The 20,890-nt window shown below is 35.0% G+C and overlaps 4 protein-coding genes across 4 annotated transcripts; all 4 read right to left on the bottom strand.

The window, feature by feature from the left end:
- Positions 1-396: 396 nt before the first annotated feature.
- LOC135834658 (uncharacterized) lies at positions 397-4,210 on the bottom strand. Its single transcript, XM_065348597.1, has 4 exons — positions 3,967-4,210; positions 2,902-3,698; positions 501-2,340; positions 397-448 (listed from the first exon to the last, which is right to left on the bottom strand). Exons 2-4 carry the CDS (start codon positions 3,026-3,028, stop codon positions 397-399), a joined length of 2,019 nt encoding a protein of 672 aa, XP_065204669.1. The 5' UTR covers positions 3,029-3,698; positions 3,967-4,210.
- Positions 4,211-4,673: 463 nt separating this feature from the next.
- Positions 4,674-10,457, bottom strand: LOC135831689 (uncharacterized). The gene is made up of 3 exons (XM_065344365.1): positions 10,246-10,457; positions 9,209-9,994; positions 4,674-6,922 (listed from the first exon to the last, which is right to left on the bottom strand). Exons 1-3 carry the CDS (start codon positions 10,319-10,321, stop codon positions 5,031-5,033), a joined length of 2,754 nt encoding a protein of 917 aa, XP_065200437.1. The 5' UTR covers positions 10,322-10,457; the 3' UTR covers positions 4,674-5,030.
- Positions 10,458-11,252: 795 nt separating this feature from the next.
- Positions 11,253-16,083, bottom strand: LOC135831688 (uncharacterized). The gene is made up of 3 exons (XM_065344364.1): positions 15,798-16,083; positions 14,738-15,532; positions 11,253-13,283 (listed from the first exon to the last, which is right to left on the bottom strand). The coding sequence occupies exons 1-3, from the start codon at positions 15,874-15,876 to the stop codon at positions 11,413-11,415; spliced, it is 2,745 nt and encodes a 914-aa protein (XP_065200436.1). The 5' UTR covers positions 15,877-16,083; the 3' UTR covers positions 11,253-11,412.
- Positions 16,084-16,311: 228 nt separating this feature from the next.
- Positions 16,312-20,748, bottom strand: LOC135831687 (uncharacterized). Its single transcript, XM_065344363.1, has 3 exons — positions 20,583-20,748; positions 19,504-20,304; positions 16,312-18,687 (listed from the first exon to the last, which is right to left on the bottom strand). The coding sequence occupies exons 1-3, from the start codon at positions 20,659-20,661 to the stop codon at positions 16,820-16,822; spliced, it is 2,748 nt and encodes a 915-aa protein (XP_065200435.1). The 5' UTR covers positions 20,662-20,748; the 3' UTR covers positions 16,312-16,819.
- Positions 20,749-20,890: the final 142 nt, after the last annotated feature.

Here is a 20,890-nt window from a genome sequence, read left to right as displayed (position 1 = left end):
AGAAACAAGCTTGATCTATGTTACTTTTCTCACTTGTGTTCCTGAAACATAAAATGTGAGTTTCTAATTTACCTTCCTACACATTCAGAATCCTAATCAAATGAGGAAGTCAAACGTCCATTAATCCATATCAAGGCAAAGCCATAATTACCGGTACCTATCAAAAAACTCATTAATATTAGTCATAATTTTCTCACCATTTTGGCCGTCCATCACTCTTATTATTGATCCGGTTAACAGTCTGTTAATTTTCAGTTTCTAGCCTAATGATAAATAAGTAATTGCGAGTTTGGTTACTTTGAGAGGTGTTCGCTTGCAATAGGATTTTTCTCAAAGAAATCGATCAAAATGTTTGCGTTGATGGATTTTAATTCGTACCCAAATTCAATAACATAATCAGATATCGGAAAACTGAACATTCAGTGTGACAGTGAATTGATACAGAAACCTGTTTGTACGATTAGTGAAGCACATTTTCACAATAATGAAGAATTTCTCACCTGCGCGTGGCGACACCGATAAATACGTGTCTATCAATAGGCACAATACGAGTACGATAAAGACGCAAACCTGTTGCGATGTTTTTCTTGAATTCAAGACTTCCGTTGTTGGGGTAATAGCGGTACAATTTATCATCGGTTAATACTAACAGCCTATCTTCATACTGACCAAAGTAGACTAGTCCACCATTTGGTATATTGTGATAACTCCAATGCCATTCCTTACCTGTAACATCGCGGTTTGATGTAATAACTTCTCCAGAGACAAATATAACGAAATCACGATCGTTAATCATACTGAAACAAGTAGGAGCTCGGTAGAGATTTTTTGTCAAAGGTGAACCTGGCACACGACTCCACGAATTTCTTCTCAAATCGAACTCCTCCACAACGTACTGGGAGCTCGAAAGGTAGTATATGTCATTTCTTGGAATTCCATACATCCTATAAAGCGTTTTCCCATCACTTGTGTAGTGAATATTTTCTTTATGCGGATCATCTTTTATGAGTGTCGTCCAGAGGTCAAATTGCATCGAATATTTTGCTATTCGACCATCAATTGAGCAACTATAAATCTCGTTATTGCAATTCAAAAGGGTGTAGTAACGGCAGTAATACCCATGCCAACTAGGAATAGGAAGATCGCAGTGCAGTTGAATGCATGTTTTCAGAAAAAAATTGTAAACCATAAAAAAATGTTTGCCAAACCAGTCGGAAAGAATAAATAAATTATCGTTGATAAGAGTCGCCATTGTTCTGAAAGATGAGTACGAGGGATCAAAATCATTAATTATTGATGTGATTAGATCTAGATCGGCATTAAGTACACCTATTTTTTTTTCTTCCGTTACTGAGATAAACACTGGAATATCTTCTAGTTTTCTCGACGTATTTTTAAAGTATTTTTCCGAATAAAAAGTATAAGAAAGTGAAGATAGAATTTTCCATAATTCATCTCGAACAAACTTCTCCGACAAAGTGTTGAAATCTGCTACGGCTTCAGTTGTATATTTGTCATCTTCTACCGCACAAAGAGGATTTATAGCTCGGGCGATTTGAGGTAAATATTGGTACCGGCCCTTGACGTCATGACACGTCCATTTCGAACAAATGTCCAAAATTTTATGCGGATCGTCGAATCGGAAATGCGACGAATTCAGCATTTTCTTCAACACAGGCAATGAAATAGAATAAAATTGCGATACGTAGCGAATATTGGGCCAGTTTTCTGCCAAATGTTTGCTTAAATGAATAACATACAAATTGCCATATTCTGGTTTTCCATGTGTGAAATTCAAAATCTGCTCAACATCTTGCGAACTCCATCTTTGATGCTCCTCCTTCAAATCGCGTATACAATCTATTAAAAATTCATCAAGTCTTAAAGAATGGACGATTTTTAAAAAATTTGCAATTTTATCCCATTTGTATTCAAATTTTTGAAATATTGCATACACCTTCTTATACCCGTATAAAACATTTAATACGTCTTCAAACGTTGATGGATCTATTTCATCACTCAGTAAATACTCCTTATCTTTACTTGGACACGTCGCCGGAGTTCCACCGCACTGAGTGATTGCCTCTGCATACTCAGCCTGAAAAATGTCTCTAAAGTAACCTGATTTCAATTCTAAAACATGACGATGAAGTTTATATGTATTTTCTCCAACTCTAACTGTGATGTCGTACAACTCGCCATTTTTTCGGAATTTATTCAATTTGTCACAATCGTTTCGATCATTTACATATCTCCTGTATTCCTCAGGTTCTGTTTCACTTTCACTACTTGGATCTTCTGAAGAATATCTAGCCTTACTGTCGTAGTTATACTCGGGTTCTGAAAAACGAAAAGTAAAACAAAAAATGATACAAGAATGGCGACGATATGTACCTACCTACCTAAACATGCTAAGGGCTGGCGGAATATTACCGAGCCTTCTTCAATGAGTACTCATATGTAGGTACCATAGTCCTACTCCGAACATTCAAAAAATTACCTGCACCGAATTTTTTTTGGAAAATGATGCGAAGATGTTAATTATGGGTGGTACATATTTGAATCTACATAATATACCTTATGACTGACACCTCTCACTCTCTCTCACCATTTAAAATTTTTATTATAATTTGATATTGCAAATTAGCGAAAAAAGGGAGGTAGGGTGAAAAAAATAGAATTGAAAATATAAGTAGAGTGATACCTAGTCAGATAACTTTAGAAAGGAATAATTTGATTAGCTAAATATGAATCTAGAAACGGCACATTAAATTACCTAATTGTCAGGTTTGAAAACCAGTTTTCTAATTATCACTTTTGGAAGTGTAGGTATTTTTGTTAAAGATTAAGTTTCATAGCGAATTTCACGAGGAAAAGACTGACTCAACAAAATAAACTCACCTGTTGCTGTAGCATAAAGTCTCCCACCGTTGGCCACCAGTGCAAAAAAACATGTCGAAATCATTTTTTGTCTCGCTTGCTGATCTAGATCGCACGAAGGTAAACATTTGCTGAAATCCGAATACATTTCTTCTGAAACGCGATACAATAATTTAGTCTTTTTCACTATAGTTGTGCCATGTGTGGAAGTCTATCTTTCATATTGTGACTGAGCCATTTAGAGCACATTTGAATGACGTAGTGTCTTGAATTTTCATCCGGGTGGTCAATATTCTCAATTATTTGAATTAGGTGATCGAGCGGCACGTCAAACGAAAGTATTTCGTGATTTTGTAATACGTCCAAGTGATTCGATAAATATTTCAAAACACTCCTTGATAAATACTCGAACTGGCTATTCTGAATAATGAAAGCGTACAATTCAAATATTTTGGCCTCCTGCGGCGAACAGGATTCTAAATCGCGGTCAATTAAGCTACTGAAAATTTGCAGATCTATTCTCATGCCGAAATGATTTAATTCCTTTAATAATGAAAGATAGTTATCCTTGTTTAAAACGTCGTATACTTCTTTTCCATGAATTATATCAAGTATTGTAGGAAATACTTCGCTATTGAGGGGCTGTACTTCTATAATTTGATCATTTTTGCGTTTAAAATCTTCGGAGGTGAATAATTTCTCGAAATACTCCGATTTCAGCGATGAATTCAATCGATCCAAATGATATATGTTCGAGTCAACTTTAACCATTTGATCTTGGCATAGAAATGAAAACGTGTCATGAATTTGTTTTGTAGCTGAAAATAAAACCAAATGGTTTAAAAAAGTCGATGAGACAAAATGAAAGTTGATGAACCTACCCTCAACCTATTTCTCTCTGTCTGTCTTTCTTGTACTATTGGCAATAGGCATGTAATACCTACCTGTTGAGAGGTTGGTAAAACTACATAATTGCTGACCCTAATCAATATTTTACGCTCCTTCCTCCTTGCTTAAGAATCTCCTACTTTAATGAACTGTAATTAGATAGGTACCGTACCTATAATAATGTAATCTCAGTCTCACCTGCTAGAATACTACGATTGGATCTTCCATTAAATGCCAGCAATATGAACAAAATTTTTGTTGCGGTATTTGGTTTCATTTTTTTGTTTCATGAAATTATTCATAGAAATAGGCTGAGCTTTGTTGCTTTTCTCGCTTGTGCTCCTGCAATATGAACGTGAAATTATGCAAGCTGAAAAGCGCTATCAAATGAGGAAGACGATTAACCATAACCAATATCAAAACAGAGCCGTTTAAGCGTACTATAAACTTGATAATTTCGTTAAGTTTCTCATCATTTGGCTGTTGAACATTTCAACTTTTAGCAATACTGAATACTTAAATCAAGATTTGTGAGATTTTTATCTAGAACTGGCCTTCCCACCTACTACAATCGAAAATCGGTCATATACCTAATCGATAATTCCCAGTGATTGGAAGTCCACACATCGATTTATTTATGATTTTCGAGTTGATATTGAACGATAATGGTAGAAATTATTTGTTATATAGGTACTATACTGTTTCGTTTCATATCATTGTCCTGTGTTTGTTTTTGTTTGGCAAAAATGGCGATAAAAATTACATTCTTATTCTTCTCATAAAGCGATATTTTAATATCGTTTTTTTTTTAATTTTCGATTTTGATCAAGATGAATGGTTGATCGTGTGAACCTATAGGTATATCATGCAGTGGTATATTTTGCAAAGAAATAAATTAAAATAAATATTTGCATTGATCATGGTTTATTGGCCCAGCAAGACAACAATGCGTACAAAAATCGGAAAAATATCACAAATCAAATACCCACAGTTTTTCCCGCAACATATGCGTACTTTTATAATGACACAGAGTTGCTGACCTGCTTAATTGAGGAGCTCATTGCAAAAGTAGCCCTTGTCACATGAACTTTTAGACACGTTTTACTCGATTGCACCTATTGCCAACTGCGGAGATCATGTTGTAATGATGAAATGACCGTCAAGTTAGTCTACCCTGAGTAGCCCTGAGAGGAATTGCTTTATAGAGTTTACATTCATGATACTGGGTACGCTCAAGGGAGAGCTTTGGAGATTGCATAGGTTCATGTGACAAGGGCTACTTTTGCAATGAGCTCCTCAATTGTGTCGGCATGCACATGTCTACCAATCGTCACAATAGGACCACCAAAACGTAAATCTTCTGGAATAGCTTTCTTGAATTCAAAACTTCCGTTGTTGGCGTAATAGCGGTAACAATCATCGTTGGTTAATACCAACAGCTTATCTTCATACTGCGCAAAGCTGAATATTCGTTTATTAGTATTTGGTATCTTGTGATAACTCCAATGCCATTCTTTACCTGTAACATCTCGGTTTGATGTAATTACATCATCATCTACAAATATAACGAAATCACGATCGTTAATCATGCTGAAACAAGTAGGATTTGGGTAGAAATATTTTGTCAACGTCGTCAACGGTGAACCTGGCACACGATTCCAGGAATATCTTGTCAAATCCAACTCCTCCACACCGTACTGGTAGAGCGTTCCCGGGATTACATAAATCCTATAAAGCGTTTTTCCATCACTTGTGTAGTGAAGATTTTCTTTATACGAGTGTGGATCCTGCTTTATGAGTGTCGTCCAGAGGTCGAATTGCATCGAATATTTTGCTATTCGACCATAATTTGAGCAAATATAAACATCGTTATTACAATTCAATAAAGTGTAAAAAGGGCCATTCCGTCGGAGAAAAACACTAGGTCTAGGTAGATCGCAGTGCAGTTGAATGTATGTTTTCAGAAAAAAATTGTAAACCATAAACTTATAAGAACCGCCATAGTTGGAAAGAATAAATAAATTATCGTTGATAAGAGTTGCCAAAAATGGGTCGTTCTGTCCTGTTGACGATGACTTCCAAACTGAGTAGATAGGTCCACAATTATTAATTGATGTGATCACATCTAGATCGGTATTAAGTACGTTTATATTTTTTTCCTTCATGACTGAGATAAACACTGGTATTTCTTCCAGTTTCCTCGACGTATTTTTGAAGTATTTTTCCGAAGAAATAATGTGAGGAGGTGACGACAGAATTTTCCATAATTCGTCTCGAACAAACTTCTCCGGCGAAGTGTTGAAATCTGCAACGGCGTAAGTTGTATAGTCGTCATCTTTTACGACACAAAGAGGATTTATAATTCGGCCGATCTGAGGTAAAAATCGGTACCGGCTTCTCACATCGTGACACGTCCATTTCGAACAAATGTCCAAGACTTTATGCGGATCGTCGAATCGAAAATACGATGAATTCAGCATTTTCTTCAACACAGGCCATGATATAGTACAAAATTGCGACATGTTGCGGATATTGGGCCAGTTTTTTGCCAAATGTTTGCTTAAATGAAGAGCATACAAATCGTCGTATTCTGGTACTCCATGGGCAAAATTCAAAATCCGCTCATCATCTTGCGAACTCCATATTTGATGCTCCTCATTCAAATCGCGTATGCTGTCATCCAATAATTCGTGAAGTTGTAACATTTGGGTGATTTTTAAAAATTGTGCGATCATAAACCATTTGTATTCAAATCTTTTAAATATCGTATAAACCTTATTATACCCGTATAAACCATTTAATACGTCTTCAAACGTCGTTGGATCTATTTCATCACTGAGTAAATACTCCTTATCTTTACTTGGACAAGTCGTCGGAGTTCCACCGCATTGAGTGGTTGCCTCTGCATACTCAGCCTGAAAAATGTCTCTAAAGTAACCTGATTTTGATTCTAAAACATGTCGATGAAGTTTATATGTTTTTTCTCCAACTCGCACTGTGATGTCGTACAACTCGCCATTTTTTCGGAATTCATTCAATTTGTCACAATCGTTTCGATCATTTACATATTTCTCGTATTCCTCAGTTTCTGTTTCACTTCCACTTCTTGGATCGACACGAGAATAATATCTATCACAGCTGTCATAGCTGTACTCTGTTTTGGAAAAATAACAAGTAAAATATAGGTAAAAAAAGAATACTGAAATGACGAAGATATACCTAAAGTACCTACGTACAATATCACAATATCTTTTAATTATACAGTATGACACAAAAGTAATGCCCGGTAGCTTGTGGAAAGAGCTAGAGAGATGGATGAAGCGGAGTTGAATAGGGAAAAATAAGGACTTTCAAAAGCGATCTTGAAAATTTCAGACCCTTGCACAGGGTGTTCACAAACTGAAAAACCGGTTTGGTTAAAAAATTCAAACTGGTTTTTATTGGCGCAGTGTATTCTACACACTAAGGCGACAAAAACGTGATATGAATTTTTTGAAACCGGTTTATTAATTTGCAACCAGTTAACAAAAAATGCCCAAAAATTGTAGATAGAGAAACAAAAGTCGTAGAGCGTGAAAAATTACACAATTTTGTCTAATCACATTTTGAAACCGATTCATTGATTTGCATTTAGCAACCAGTTTTTGACAATCACCTAAAAGTTGGAGATAGAGAAAAAAGATTGAAATAAAAGTTGTAGAGCGTGAAAAATTGAACCATTTTCGCTGATCGGATTTTGAAACAGGTTCATTAATTTGCAACCAGTTATCAAAAATTACCTAAAAATTGGAAATGGAGAAAATAGCTTGAGACAAAAGTTGTGAGGCATGAAAAATTTCACAATTCTGTTCAATCGCAATTTGAAACCGGTTCATTGGTTTGCATTTAGCAACCAGTTTTTGACTATCATCTAAAAATTGAAGACACATAAAAAAGTTTGAAACAAAAGTTATAGATCGCGAAAAATTGAACCATTTTCAGGGATCTGATTTTGAAAATTGCTGATTAACTTGCAACCAGGTAACTTTTGATGGCTTGCTGCAAATTAATGAACCGGTTTTTAAAATCCCATCAGCGAAAAAGGTTTTTTTCCCGCTCTACAACTTTTGTTTCAAGCTTTTTTCTCTATCTCCAACTTTTGGGTGATTGTCAAAAACTGGTTGCTAAATGCGAACCAATGAACCGGTTTCAAAATGTGATTAGACAAAATTGTGTAATTTTTCACGCTCTACAACTTTTGTTTCAAGCTTTTTTCTCTATCTCCAACTTTTGGGTGATTGTCAAAAACTGGTTGCTAAATGCGAACCAATGAACCGGTTTCAAAATGTGATTAGACAAAATTGTGTAATTTTTCACGCTCTACGACTATTGTTTCAAACTTTTTTCTCTATCTACAATTTTTGGGCATTTTTTTTTAACTGGTTGCAAATTAATAAACCGGTTTCAAAACATTCATATCACGTTTTTGTCGCCTTAGTGTGTAGAATACATTGCGCCAATACAAACCACTTTGAATTTTGGGTCATACTGTATGTTAAGGGTTGGAGGAATGTTGACAGCGAGCGCCTTCTTCATTGTTGAAAGTCTACTTAAATTTGGATCACCTTGGATGTATCTAGGAAATTCGTAATCCCCATTTTTGGGAGGAGAGAGGTGGTTTCTTATGCAAGGTATGGGCAGTCATAATGTAAGATGGGCGTTTGAAAACCAGAAACTACATTTTTTCTATCCGTTGGAGATCCGAGCTTCACTCTTTAAGTTTAAGGGACTCAAATTTTTCATGGGGACTAACAAGGCAACAAATAGCAACTCGAAACATTTTTTCAGCTGATGAAATACATACAACCTATACATGGATTTGGTGAGTAAGAATACACGGTGTCCGGGGAGTGGTGGCACAAAACCAGATTTGGATATAACGGAATGTGACTTGATAAAAATCTTAGATGGACAAGTTGCCTATCATTTAAATTTAAGGGGCTACAAATATTTTAAAAGAAAAAAATTGAGAAAAACGTATTTTTGTTCTTGGGAATGGGTAGTGCTTTGGAAAATAAACAAATTTTGTCATTATGAATTTCAAAGTTGGACAAAAATTCATTATGACACAATTTGTTCATTTTCCAAAGTACTAAGTCAAAAATAAGTTTTGATCAATTTTTTTCAAAGTTCGGTTGTTCCTTAAATTTTGATGATGGGCAACTTGTCCATCTAATGTTTTTCTTTTCATTCATACCCGGTTGTATCCAAATCTACAGTTTTTACTACATACCACTCCTCGGACACCCTGTATAGGTATCGGGTAGGTAACTAACGAAATTCCCATTTCAAATTAGGTAGCATTTTTATAAAAGCGTACTTTTGTCAAGATTACGTTTCATAACGAATTTCATGAAGAAAAGAGCGACTCCACGTTAATTTTTGAATAAAATAAACTCACCAGGTGTTGTATCATAAGGGTAGCCAGCATTTGCCACCAATGCAGAAAAACATGTCGAAATCATTTCTTGTCTCGCCTGCTTATCTAGATTGCATGATGTTAAACATTTGCTGAAATACGTATACATATCTTCTGAACCACGATATAACGATTTAGTCTTTCTCGCGAGCTGTCCCATGCGTGGAAGTCTATTTTTCATGTCGTGACAGAGCCAATTAGAACACAGTTGAGTGACGTAGTGTGTTGTGTTTTCATTCGGGAATTGAATATTCTCAATTATTCGAATAAGGTGATCGAGTGGCATGTCAGACGAAAGTATTTCGTGATTTTGTAATACGTGCAAGTTATCTGATAAACATTTCAAAACACTTTTCAATAAATACCCAAATTGCTGGTTATTCTGAGTGACGAAAGCGTACAGTTCGCATACTTCTGCGTCTTTTAAAAAGTATTGCATCCAATCACTAAAACATTGCAAATCTATTTTCATTCCGAAATGATTCATCTCCTTTAGTAATGAAAAACAGTTATATGGCTTGAATAAAACATCTCGTATTTCTTTTCCATTAATTATTTCAAGTATTGCAGGAAATACTTCACTGTTGAGCGGCTGTACCTCTATAATTGGATCATTTTTCCGTTTAAAATCTTCGGAGGTGAATAATTTCTCGAAATACTCCGACTTCAACGATGCATTCAATCTATCCATATGATATATGTTCGAGTCTACTTTAACCATTTGATCTTGGCACAGATACGAAAAGGTGTCATGAATTTGTTTCGTCGCTAAAAATGAAACCAAAGATTTAAAGAAAGTTGACATGAGATGAAAGTTGATTTATTTAATACAATTTGCATTTCTCCCTGCTCCATTCACTCCACACTGGGGTTGAATCTGTTAAGAGATTGATATTACAGAGCTGCATACTAGCTCGAATAATGTATCCGCACCTCTTTTCTCAAAAATACCTACACATTAATTGGTATGCATGTAAATAGGTAAAATTTGATTCTTGGGCATAATAATTTAAACTCACCAAGAATACTAGGATTGGATCTTCCATTAAATATCAGCAACACAAACAGAACTTTCCCCCCTATATTTAGTTTCATTTTTTTTTTTTGCTGAAATTAATTAAACAGACTGAGCTTTGTTGCTTTTCTCGTTTAAGTATATGTACCTGCTGCTGCAACATGATACATGAATTTATATGTACAAGTTGAAAAGCATATTGATTTATACGAGTACACCAAATCAAATATAAACTTTTCAATTTTGTTATCATTTTTTTATCATTTGACCGTTGAACGTTCTAGTTTTCTTAGGGTACTGTAAATGGGTATGATCGACGTCAGCCATTTTGGTTGTCTCGCGTCGTTGTGTACAATACATCGATAGTAGATGTTGTGTAAGTGTGAGTAAGTCTCACCCACACTTATACCACATTTACTATCGATGCATCGTACACAACGACGTGAGACAACCAAAATGACTGACGTCGATCATACCCATTATACAGTACCCTAGTTTTCTTAGATACATAGATTAACCATTTTCATGATGTGATTTCAAAATAGAAAATTAGGAAAATGGAATGTAATAACGTAGTGGAAAATGATTGATCTGATCAGGTTTGAACAGATCTAATTTAATTTAGCCATGATTCAATCAGGTTTCTCCCAGGAGTCCAGAAGTTGGTAGTAAATGAAGAATTTCAAGTATTCGTGAGGTTTTCACGCTAGGCTCCCGATCAAAAATCAATATTGGTCGAAAATCCAAATATAAAAAATTAATTTCGGATTTTCGATTTCATAATTATCGATCACGCTTGAAATCATTTGTTTTGTATAGTGTTTCGTTGCATCTTTGTTTTTAAGTAAGGTAGGTACTCATCTTGTACGAGTAGATTTTGCTTAGTTTTATTTTTTTTTTGGCTGTTGATCCGGTTAACAGTGTGTAAACTTTCAGTTGCTAGCCTAATAATAAATAAAGAATTGCGAGTTTGGTTACTTTGTGAGGTGTTCATGCTATAGGATTTTTCTCAAAGAAAACTATTAAAAAATGTTTGCGTTGATGGATTTTAATTGACATGTAGGTACCTAAATTCAATAACATAAATAGATAGGTATCGGAAAACTGAACATTCAGTGTGGGAGTGAATTGATATACAGAAACCTGTTGGAATGATTAGTGAAGCACATTTTCACGATGATGAAGAATTTCTCACCTGCGTGCCAACACTGATAAGTACGTGTCTATCTATAGGCACAATATGATGAGTACTATAAAGAAGCAAATCTGTTGCGATTGTCTTCTTGAATACAAAACTTCCGTTGTTGGGATAATAGCTGTAAAATTCATCATTAGTTAATACCAGCAATTTATCTTCATACGGCGCAATGCTGCGTACAGTTTTCTTTGGTACCTCGCGATAACTCCAATGCCATTCCTCACCTGTAACATCGCGGTTGGATGTCATAATTTTCCCATAGGCAAGTATAATGAAATCTCGATCGTTTATCATACTGAAACGAATAGGAACACTGTTGAAATTTTTTGTTAAAGGCGAACCTGGCACATGATCCCAGGAATTCTTTGCAAAATCCATCCCCTGCACATAGTACCGATCAATTCCATATATCCTATAAAGCGTTTTCCCATCACTTGTGTAATGTACATTTTCAATATACGAATATACCAGCGGATCCTCTTTTATGAGTGTCGTCCAGAGGTCAAATTGCATCGAATATTTTGCTATTTGGCCATAAATTGAGCAACCATAAATTTCGTTATTGCAATTCAAGAGGGTGTAGTAAGGGACGTACCCACTCCAACCAGGGCTAGGAAGATCGCTGCGCAGTTGAATGCACGTTTTCAGAAAAAAATTGTAAGCCATAAACTTGTAAGAATCTCCTAAGTTGCAAAGAATAAATAAAATATCATTTATAAGAGTTGCCGAAAGTGGTTTATCCTGTCCTACTGATCTTCTCCAAGATAAGTGGATGCGTCCAAAATCATTAATTGATGTGATAACATCTAGATCGGCATTAAGTACATCTATTTCATTTTCTCTCTGTACTACTGAGATAAACACCGGAATTTCTTCCAGTTTCCTCGACGCATTTTTAAAGTGTTTTTCCGAATAAATATTGTAAGAAAGTGACGACAGAATTTTCCATAATTTGTCTCGAACAAACTTCTCTGGTGAAGTGTTGAATTCTGCTACAGGGTCAGTTGTATATTCGTCATCTTCTACCGCACAAAGAGGATTTATAACTCTGGCGATTTGAGGTAAATATTGGTATCGACCCTTCACATCATGACACGTCCATTTCGAACATATGTCCACGATTTTATGCGGATCGTTGAGTCGAAAATACCACGAATTCAGCATTTCCTTCAACATAGGCAATGAAATGTAACCAATTTGCGACATGTTGCCGATATTAGGCCAGTTTTTAGTCAAATGTTTGCTTAAATGAATAACATACAAATTGTCATATTCTGGTTTTCCATGGGCAAAATTCAAAAACTGCTCAACATCTTGCAAATTGGCTCTCCAGTACTCCTCGTTCAAATTGTGTACACAATCTTGTAATAATTCACCGAGTTTTAAAGAATGGGCGGTTTTTAAAAATTTTACAATTTTATCCCATTTGTATTCAAATCTGTTGAATATTGCATAAAGATTCTCATACCCGTATAGAGAGCTTATTACCTCTTCAAACGTTGATGGATCGATTTCATCACTGATTATGTATTCCTCATCTTTGCTTGGACAAGTTTTAGGAGTTTCATCAAACTGAGCGACTGCGTCAGAATACTCTGCTCGGAATATATCTCTAAAATATCCAGATTTTGATTCTAAAATACGCCGATGAAGTTTACATGTTTTTTCTCCAACTCGAACCGTGATGTCGTACAAATCTCCATTCTTTCGGAATTCATTCAACTTGACACAGTCATTTCGATCATTTGCTACACAATATCCATTGTATTGCTCATTTTCAGTTTCACTTTCATCATTTGAATCTTCTGAAGGATATTCGTTATAATTGTCGGAGGTATACTCTTCTGTAATAAAATAAAAAATACAATTACGAAGATCGAAGATATGCCACCTTATTGAAATGAATTAATTGAACACGGTTTATACTCGTAGTTCACGAGGTGCAGGTTCAATGTCTCTGGATTCGGATGCAGATTTTCTTTTTGGATGCCTACGATTCCACCGCTCATGAGATGTATCTTTAGGTGCCCTATTTGAAAGGTAGGTCTTTATTAGGGTAGGCCGCCTTTGACTTTTTCTTGGGAAAATTGAAGAGGGAATTCGAAAAAAAGTTGTGGGGTAGCGCAAATGACTGTGGGAAAAATTTTGGGCCTTCATCTTATTACCATGTTTCAAATTTTGAAATTTACAAATTAAAATTTAATACGAGTAAAATGAGTTTTTTCGAAAAAAAATTGTTTTAGTGATAATTGAGCATATTATATCCAATACCCAGATGAGCAAGTATCAAAACCGTTTTTTAATTTTTTTCCATCCTTTGCATGGGTTTTGCATGACTTACAAAAATAATGATTGGACCTATTCCAAACTTACCTATAGATATAAAATACCTAACTTTAAAAAGTGAAAAAATGTCGAAAACAGATTTCTTACTTCCAAAGTGAATATACTCGTAATTGATCAATTGTGTATTATCATTTTTTTTTTTTTTTTTTTGAAAAAACTCAAAAGGGAATTTGTATTTAAACTCAACTACCTTGAATTAGTAAGCATTGACTCGCCATTTCAAATTCTTAGTTCTCATCTTAAAAGTTAAAATTATGGATTAAATTAGGAGCTTCGAACTTGACGCTTTTACATCAGTAACGATCGATTAGCCCTTTCAGGATTTTTTAATTTTTATAAAAGTTAGGGAAGACGTGTTGAGATGGAAGCAGAACAAATGCGGCAACTACTACTTCGCTATAACATCAAAGAGATATAAAACTCGTAAAAAAACAACGAGTCAAAATTTGAAGAACTCAACCTGATGTTTTGTTCGAATTTAAATACTTGGAATGAATCTAATAATTCATCGTAATGAAAAATCCTAAAAAATTATGTGAAATGAGTTGCCTATCCAGTTTGCCGCAAATGCGTTTTGTTTTAACAGAGAATGTTCTGGAAAAGGAGTCGAAGAAGGTGGAATATTGTGGAGTGAAATTTTAAAGTTAGTGAAACCTTCCCTTCCACCATTACTCTCTCGTGTTAGAATTTTTTTCAATTTACTACTAAATTTAGGGAAAGAAAATGGAAAAAAATCAATGAAATTTAAAAATTTGAGTGAAAATGGTCAGATGAGTCTCATCTGAAATAAATTGACTTCATTATAAGCACAAATCTGGAATCGTATTTTTGTCATGGTTATCACATACGAATTTCATATATACCTATACCTACTACCTATTGCGCGAATGAATATTACGAGAAGGGCCTCGACTCTAGTATTTTGTTACTCAAGTAGGTAAAATAAACTTACTGGTTGTTGTAGGGTAAAATCTGCCACCGTTGGCCACCAGTGCAAAAAAACACGTAGAAATCATTTTTCGTCTCGCCTGCTTATCTAGGTCGCACGAAGGTAAACATTTGCTGAAATCCGAGTACATTTCTTCCGAGTCACGATGTAATAATTTAGTCTTTTTCACTAGTTCTGCCATGTGTGGAAGTCTATTTTTCATATCGTGACAGAGCCATTCTGAGCAAATTTGAACAACCCGATATCTTGCGCTTTCATTCGGATGATTAACGTTTTCAATTAATTGAACGAGGTGATCGGCCGGCACTTCAGACGAAAGTATTTCGTGATTTTGTAATGCATCCAAGTGATTCGACAAGTATTTCAAAACACTCCTGGATAAATACTCGAACTGGCTATTCTGAAGAATGAAAGTGTACAATTCGAATATTTTCGCCTCTTGAGGCGAACAAGATTCTAAATCGTAGTCGATAAAGCTACTAAAAATTTGCAGATCTATTCTCATGCCGAAATGATTTAATTCCTTCAATAATGAAAGATAGTTATCCTTGTTTATAACATACTGTATTTCTTTTCCGTGAATTATTTCAAGTATTGCAGGGAATACTTCACTATTGAGGGGCTGTATTTCTAAAATTGGATCATTTTTCCGTTTAAAATCTTCGGAGGTGAATAATTTCTCGAAAAACTCCGATTTCAATGATGAATTCAATCGATCCAAATGGTATATGTTTGAGCCAACTTTAACCATTTGATCTTGGCATAGAAATGAGAACGTGTCATAAATTTGTTTTGTAGCTGAAAATAAAACCAAACGGTTTAAAAAAGTTCACACAAAAGACAAAATGAAAACTGATGTACCTAGTTAATCAACTTATTTTTCTCTGTCCATCCTCCTTGTACATACCTTAGGCAATGTTAGGCAAAGTGATAACTATTAATTACTTGTTATGACGTTGGCAGAACTACTGCATAGTTTTTGCCTCGAATCAATCTTTTGCACTCCTTACTGTAATGATAGGTAATTAGATAGGTACCTGTAATAATGTAATATCAGTCTCACCTGCATGAATACTAGGATTGGATTTTCCATTAAATGCCAGCAATACGAACAAAACATTCGTCGCAATATTTGATTTCATTTTTTTTTTGCTGAAATTTTCAAAAAAAGGCTGAGCTTTGTGGCTTTTTTCCCTACATGAACGTGAGTTTATACAAGTTGATAAACGCTATCAAATGAGGAAGTCGGATATCCTACATATCAAAACAGAGCCGGTTAGGCGTACTATAAGCTTAATAATTTCGTTAATTTTCTCGTCATTTGACCCTTGAACATCTAACTTTCAGCAATAAATCAAGATTTGTGAGGACGCCGCCGTCAAATTTTTAATTCAAAATGGAGTTTGTACTTGTACAATTTTTGATAATTTCATTTTACAATATTTTAGACATATGTTAATCAGGGTTCAGAGAATGGGATTTTGAAAAATCATCAACATTTTTGAAAAATTTTGTGAGCATAATACTTACCTACATACTCGTAGTTAATTTTGAATCCAAACGTAAGATTTTCCATTATCATAATAATCCAAAGTTTTCCGCTTTAGGTACTCTAGTGGAGTAGTTATAATTTTCTCAAGGAGGGGGCAAAACCAGATTTTTAGGTATGAAATTCTAAAAACCCTTGTTGATGTGTGATTATTTTATAAACATGAAGGTAATGTTTTGGAAACATGAGTCCAAAAAACGAAAAAAAGCGTCGCCGTTTTTTGCATGTTTCATTTTAAATTTTCGCTCGCAAGAAGAAGCAATGGGCCCCTTCGATCCCTTGGCCACACCACTGCTTCAATCAAAAGTTTATTTTTAGCTTTGAATTGAATAATTACAAATTTGTAATTTTTTGGAAGAATACATGGTAATTACGTACATTGGTACATTACCATATGTACAATTTTTCAAACTGTTTCAAAATTTGTCATTTAAAACTAGAATTTTGAACCTCACGGTATCAAAAAGCGTTTAATGCAATTGTCATTTTTAAAATTTTTCGCACCGCTTTGCGATTTGAAAAATTTTTCGCCAAGACTAGGGTCTAGAGCTCCTTATGGGTAATTCGGAACTGTGTTTATCAATCGCCACAATACGACTATCACACGATGAAGCTTCCGGAATACTTTCCTTGAATTCAAAACTTCCGTTGGAAGGGTAATAGCGGTAAAATTTATCACCAATTAATACCAACTGCCTATCTTCATACTGAACACAGCTGCAGAGTACACTTTTGTTTGGTATCTCGCGATAACTCCAATGCCATTCATTACCCGTAACATCGCGGTTGGATGTAATAATTTTCTCATAGGCAAATATAATGAAATCGCGATCGTTAATCATACTGAAACGAGTAGGAGATGGGAAGATATTTTCAATCAGTGGTGAACCTGGCACACGACTCCAGGAATTTCTTCTCAAATCGAACTCCTCTACAACGTACCGGTAGCTGAAGGTGTACCTGCCTTTTCCTGGAATTTCATACATCCTATAAAGCGTTTTCCCATCACTTGTGTAGTGAATATTTACTTTGTATGACTGCGGATCGTGCTGTATGAGTGTCGTCCAGAGGTCAAATTGCATTGAATATTTTGCTATTCGACCATCAATTGAACAACTATAAATCTCGTTATTGCAATTCAAGAGGGTGTAGTAATGATACTGAAATAAAAAGTTCGAAAATCTAGGAAGATCGCAGCGCAGCTGAATGAATGTTTTCAGATAAAAATTGTAAACCAGAAATTTAAATGGATCACCACAGTTGGAAAGAATAAATAAATTATCGTGAATAAGAGTTGCCAAAGCTGGGTCATACCATCCTGTTGATTTTTCCCATAATGAGTACATGGGTTTAGAATCGTTAATTGACGCGATCACATCGAGATCGATATTAAGAATATTTATTTCTCCCCCTGTTAGTGAGATAAACACAGGCATTTCCTCCGGTTTCCTCGATGCATTTTTGTAGTATTTATCCGAATAAAAAGTGTAAGAAAGTGACGATAGAATTTTCCATAATTCGTCTCGAACAAACTTCTCCGGCGATGTGTTCAAATCTCTAACCGAGTCATCAGTGGTATATTCGTCATCTTTTACAACACAAAGTGGATTTATAACTCGAGCGATTTGAGGTAAAAATTGGTACCGACCCTTCACATCATGACACGTCCATTTCGAACATATGTCCAAGATTTTATGCGGATCGTCGAATCGAAAATGCGACGAATTCAGAATTTTCTTCAGTACAGGCAATGAAATGGAACAAAATTGCGACTTGTTGCGGATATTAGGCCAGTTTTCTGCCAAATGTTTGCTAAAATGAATAACGAACAAATTTTCATATTCTGACTTTTCATGTGCAAAATTCAAAATCTTTTCAACATCTTGCGAACTGGCTCTGCGGTGCTCCTTTTTCAAATTGCGTATACAATCTTTTAATAATTCGTCGAGTCTTAAAGAATGGGCGATTTTTAAAAATTTTGCAATTTTATCCCATTTGTATAGAAATCTTTGAAATATTGCAATAAGATTCTCATACCCATATAGAGAACTTATCACGTCTTCAAACGTTGATGGATTGATTTCATCACTGAGTAAATACTCCTTATCTATACTTGGACAATTCTTTGGAGTTCCGTCACATTGAGCGATTGCGTCAGAATACTCTGATCGGAAAATGTCTCTAAAATAGCCGGATTTTGATTCTAAAATACGCCGATGAAGTTTATATGTTTTTTCTCCAACTCGAACTGTGATGTCGTACAAATCTCCATTCTTTCGGAATTTGTTCAACTTGACAGAATCGTTTCGATCGTTTACATACCTCTCGTGTATCATAGTTTCAGTTTCACTTTCATCATTTGAATCTTCTGGAGAATATCCCCCATAACTGTCGTAGTTACAGTCTGCAAAATAAAATAAAACCTACAATTGTGATGAATATTGATGATCGATGATATGCTACCTTATTGAAATAAATTAATAACACGCTTTGTAGTTTACCACAATCCCACGGCGCATAGGATGTATTTTTAGGGAGGTAGGTACCTATCTGTTAGGGTGGACCTTCTTTGACCTTTCTTTTGATAAATTGAGGCGGGCGGGGGGGATTTGAAAAAAAACTGTGTGGGACGTTATTGAATTTTCCCCCTTTTCCAATGGGTTCTGCCATAACTAACAAAAAAATACGATTTTAAACCTGTTCTAAACTTGTGTAAAATGGCAAGAAAAAAATTAAAGAAATATTGATAGATCACACTGTTCTGTGTTCAGTTTAAAAACGTGTTAGGTATCCTATTTTTTTAACCCAAAAAAACTTTGATCTTAATTTCAACACCATAGCTTCTACTTAAATAGTATTCTTGGATTCGGATATTTTTGGATATGGGCAATATGAGTATGAGCTGAAATATTTACTTAAAGGGTGAGGGGATGGAAGCTATTCCGAAAAATGATAGGTATAGGTACCTAAAATTATAACTTTTTTAAGGAGCAACAAATAAAAACTCTAAACATTTTTCGGTGCATAAAATACAAATAGCTGCTTGAAGGAGATTAACTGGATACTTACTTCCTAGGTACCTACATGTTTCAAAAAGGCATGTTTAAAATCGTATTTTTGTCACGGTTATCATAGCGATTTTCATACATAGCGCGCAAATGAGTATGACGAAAAGGAGTTCGACTTTAATTTTTTTTCAACTCACGTAAAATAAACTCACCGAGTGTTGTTGGGTGAAGTAGGTGAAGTTTTCCACCATTGGCCACCTGTGCAAAAAAACATGTCGAAATCACTTTATGTCTAGTCTCCTTATCTACATCGCATGAAGGTAAACATTTGCTGAAATCTGAATACATTTCTTCTGAATCACGGTGTAATAATTTAGTCTTTTTCACTAATTTTGCCATGTGTGGAAGTCTATTTTTCATATCGTGACAGAGCCATTCTGAACAAATTTGAACAACGCGATACCTTGCTTTTTCATCCGCATGTTTAAGGTTCTTGATTAATTGAACAAGGTGATCAAGCGGCACGTTAGACGAAAGTATTTCGTGATTTTGTAGGGCGTCCAAGTGATTCGACAAGTATTTCAAAACACTGTTCAATAAATACTCGAACTGGCTATTCTGAATAATGAAAGCGTACAATTCAAATATTTTCGCCTCCTGCGGCGAACAGGATTCTAAATCACAGTCGATTAAGCTACTGAAAATCTGCAGATCTATTTTCATGCCGAAATGATTTAATTCCTTCAATAATGAAAGATAGTTATCCTTGTTTAAAACATCCTGTACTTCTTTTCCGTGAATTATTTCAAGTATTGTAGGAAATACTTCACTACTGAGGGGCTGTACCTCAATTGGATCATTTTTCCGTTTAAAATCTTTGGAGGTGAATAATTTCTCAAAATATTCCGATTTCAGCGATGAATTCAATCGATCCAAATGGTATATGTTCGAGTCAATTTTAACCATTTGATCTTGGCACAGAAATGAGAACGTGTCATGAGTTTGTTCTGTAGCTGAAAATAAAACCAAATGGTTTAAAAAAAGTCGAGACAAAATGAAAGTTGATGTACCTAGTTAATCAATTTATTTCTCTCTGTCACGTCCATCCCTCTTGTAAGTTGTTCATACCATAGGCATGTAATACCTACCTACCTGTTATGAGGATGGTAGAGCTACATATTATGCTAGCCTCAATCAATCATTCGCACTTTTTGCTTAAGAATCTCCTGCTTTGATGAAAGGTGATTAGATAGGTATAGGTATCCATAATAATGTATAATCTCAATCTTACCTGCAAGAATACAAAGATTAGATCTTCCATAAAACGCCAGCAATATGAAAAAAACTTCTATTGCAGTATTTGATTTCATTTTTTTGTTCGCCTAAATTCTCAAAAATAGACCGAGCTTTATTGCTTCTCTTGCTAAGTATATGAACAGAAAGTTTATTCAAGTTGAAAAGCGCTATCAAATGAGGAAGTCGATTAACCTACCAATCAAAACAGATCCGTTAAGGCGTACTGTAAACTTTAAAAATTTCGTTAATTTTCTCATCATTTTGGCTGTTGAATATTCTAACTTTCAGCATTTGCCTAAATCA

This window comes from Planococcus citri, chromosome 1 (genome assembly GCF_950023065.1).
Source record: "Planococcus citri chromosome 1, ihPlaCitr1.1, whole genome shotgun sequence".
NCBI classification, from domain to species: Eukaryota; Metazoa; Arthropoda; class Insecta; order Hemiptera; family Pseudococcidae; genus Planococcus; species Planococcus citri.
Note: the sequence above shows the minus strand (reverse complement) of the source record. Positions and strands in the feature narration are given on the sequence as shown.

Coding starts and splice junctions, on each gene's coding strand:
- LOC135834658 (XM_065348597.1), bottom strand. CDS start 3,028: ATGTATTCGGATTTCAGCAAATGTTTACCTTCGTGCGATCTAGATCAG. Junction 2,341..2,901: donor ACTTTATGCTACAGCAACAG/GTGAGTTTATTT, acceptor TTCGTTTTTCAG/AACCCGAGTATAACTACGAC. Junction 449..500: donor ATCGGTGTCGCCACGCGCAG/GTGAGAAATTCT, acceptor TCGTACAAACAG/GTTTCTGTATCAATTCACTG.
- LOC135831689 (XM_065344365.1), bottom strand. CDS start 10,321: ATGAAACTAAATATAGGGGGGAAAGTTCTGTTTGTGTTGCTGATATTT. Junction 9,995..10,245: donor ATCCAATCCTAGTATTCTTG/GTGAGTTTAAAT, acceptor TTTCATTTTTAG/CGACGAAACAAATTCATGAC. Junction 6,923..9,208: donor CCCTTATGATACAACACCTG/GTGAGTTTATTT, acceptor TTTCCAAAACAG/AGTACAGCTATGACAGCTGT.
- LOC135831688 (XM_065344364.1), bottom strand. CDS start 15,876: ATGAAATCAAATATTGCGACGAATGTTTTGTTCGTATTGCTGGCATTT. Junction 15,533..15,797: donor CAATCCTAGTATTCATGCAG/GTGAGACTGATA, acceptor TTTTATTTTCAG/CTACAAAACAAATTTATGAC. Junction 13,284..14,737: donor ATTTTACCCTACAACAACCA/GTAAGTTTATTT, acceptor ATTTTATTACAG/AAGAGTATACCTCCGACAAT.
- LOC135831687 (XM_065344363.1), bottom strand. CDS start 20,661: ATGAAATCAAATACTGCAATAGAAGTTTTTTTCATATTGCTGGCGTTT. Junction 20,305..20,582: donor TAATCTTTGTATTCTTGCAG/GTAAGATTGAGA, acceptor TTTTATTTTCAG/CTACAGAACAAACTCATGAC. Junction 18,688..19,503: donor ACTTCACCCAACAACACTCG/GTGAGTTTATTT, acceptor TTTATTTTGCAG/ACTGTAACTACGACAGTTAT.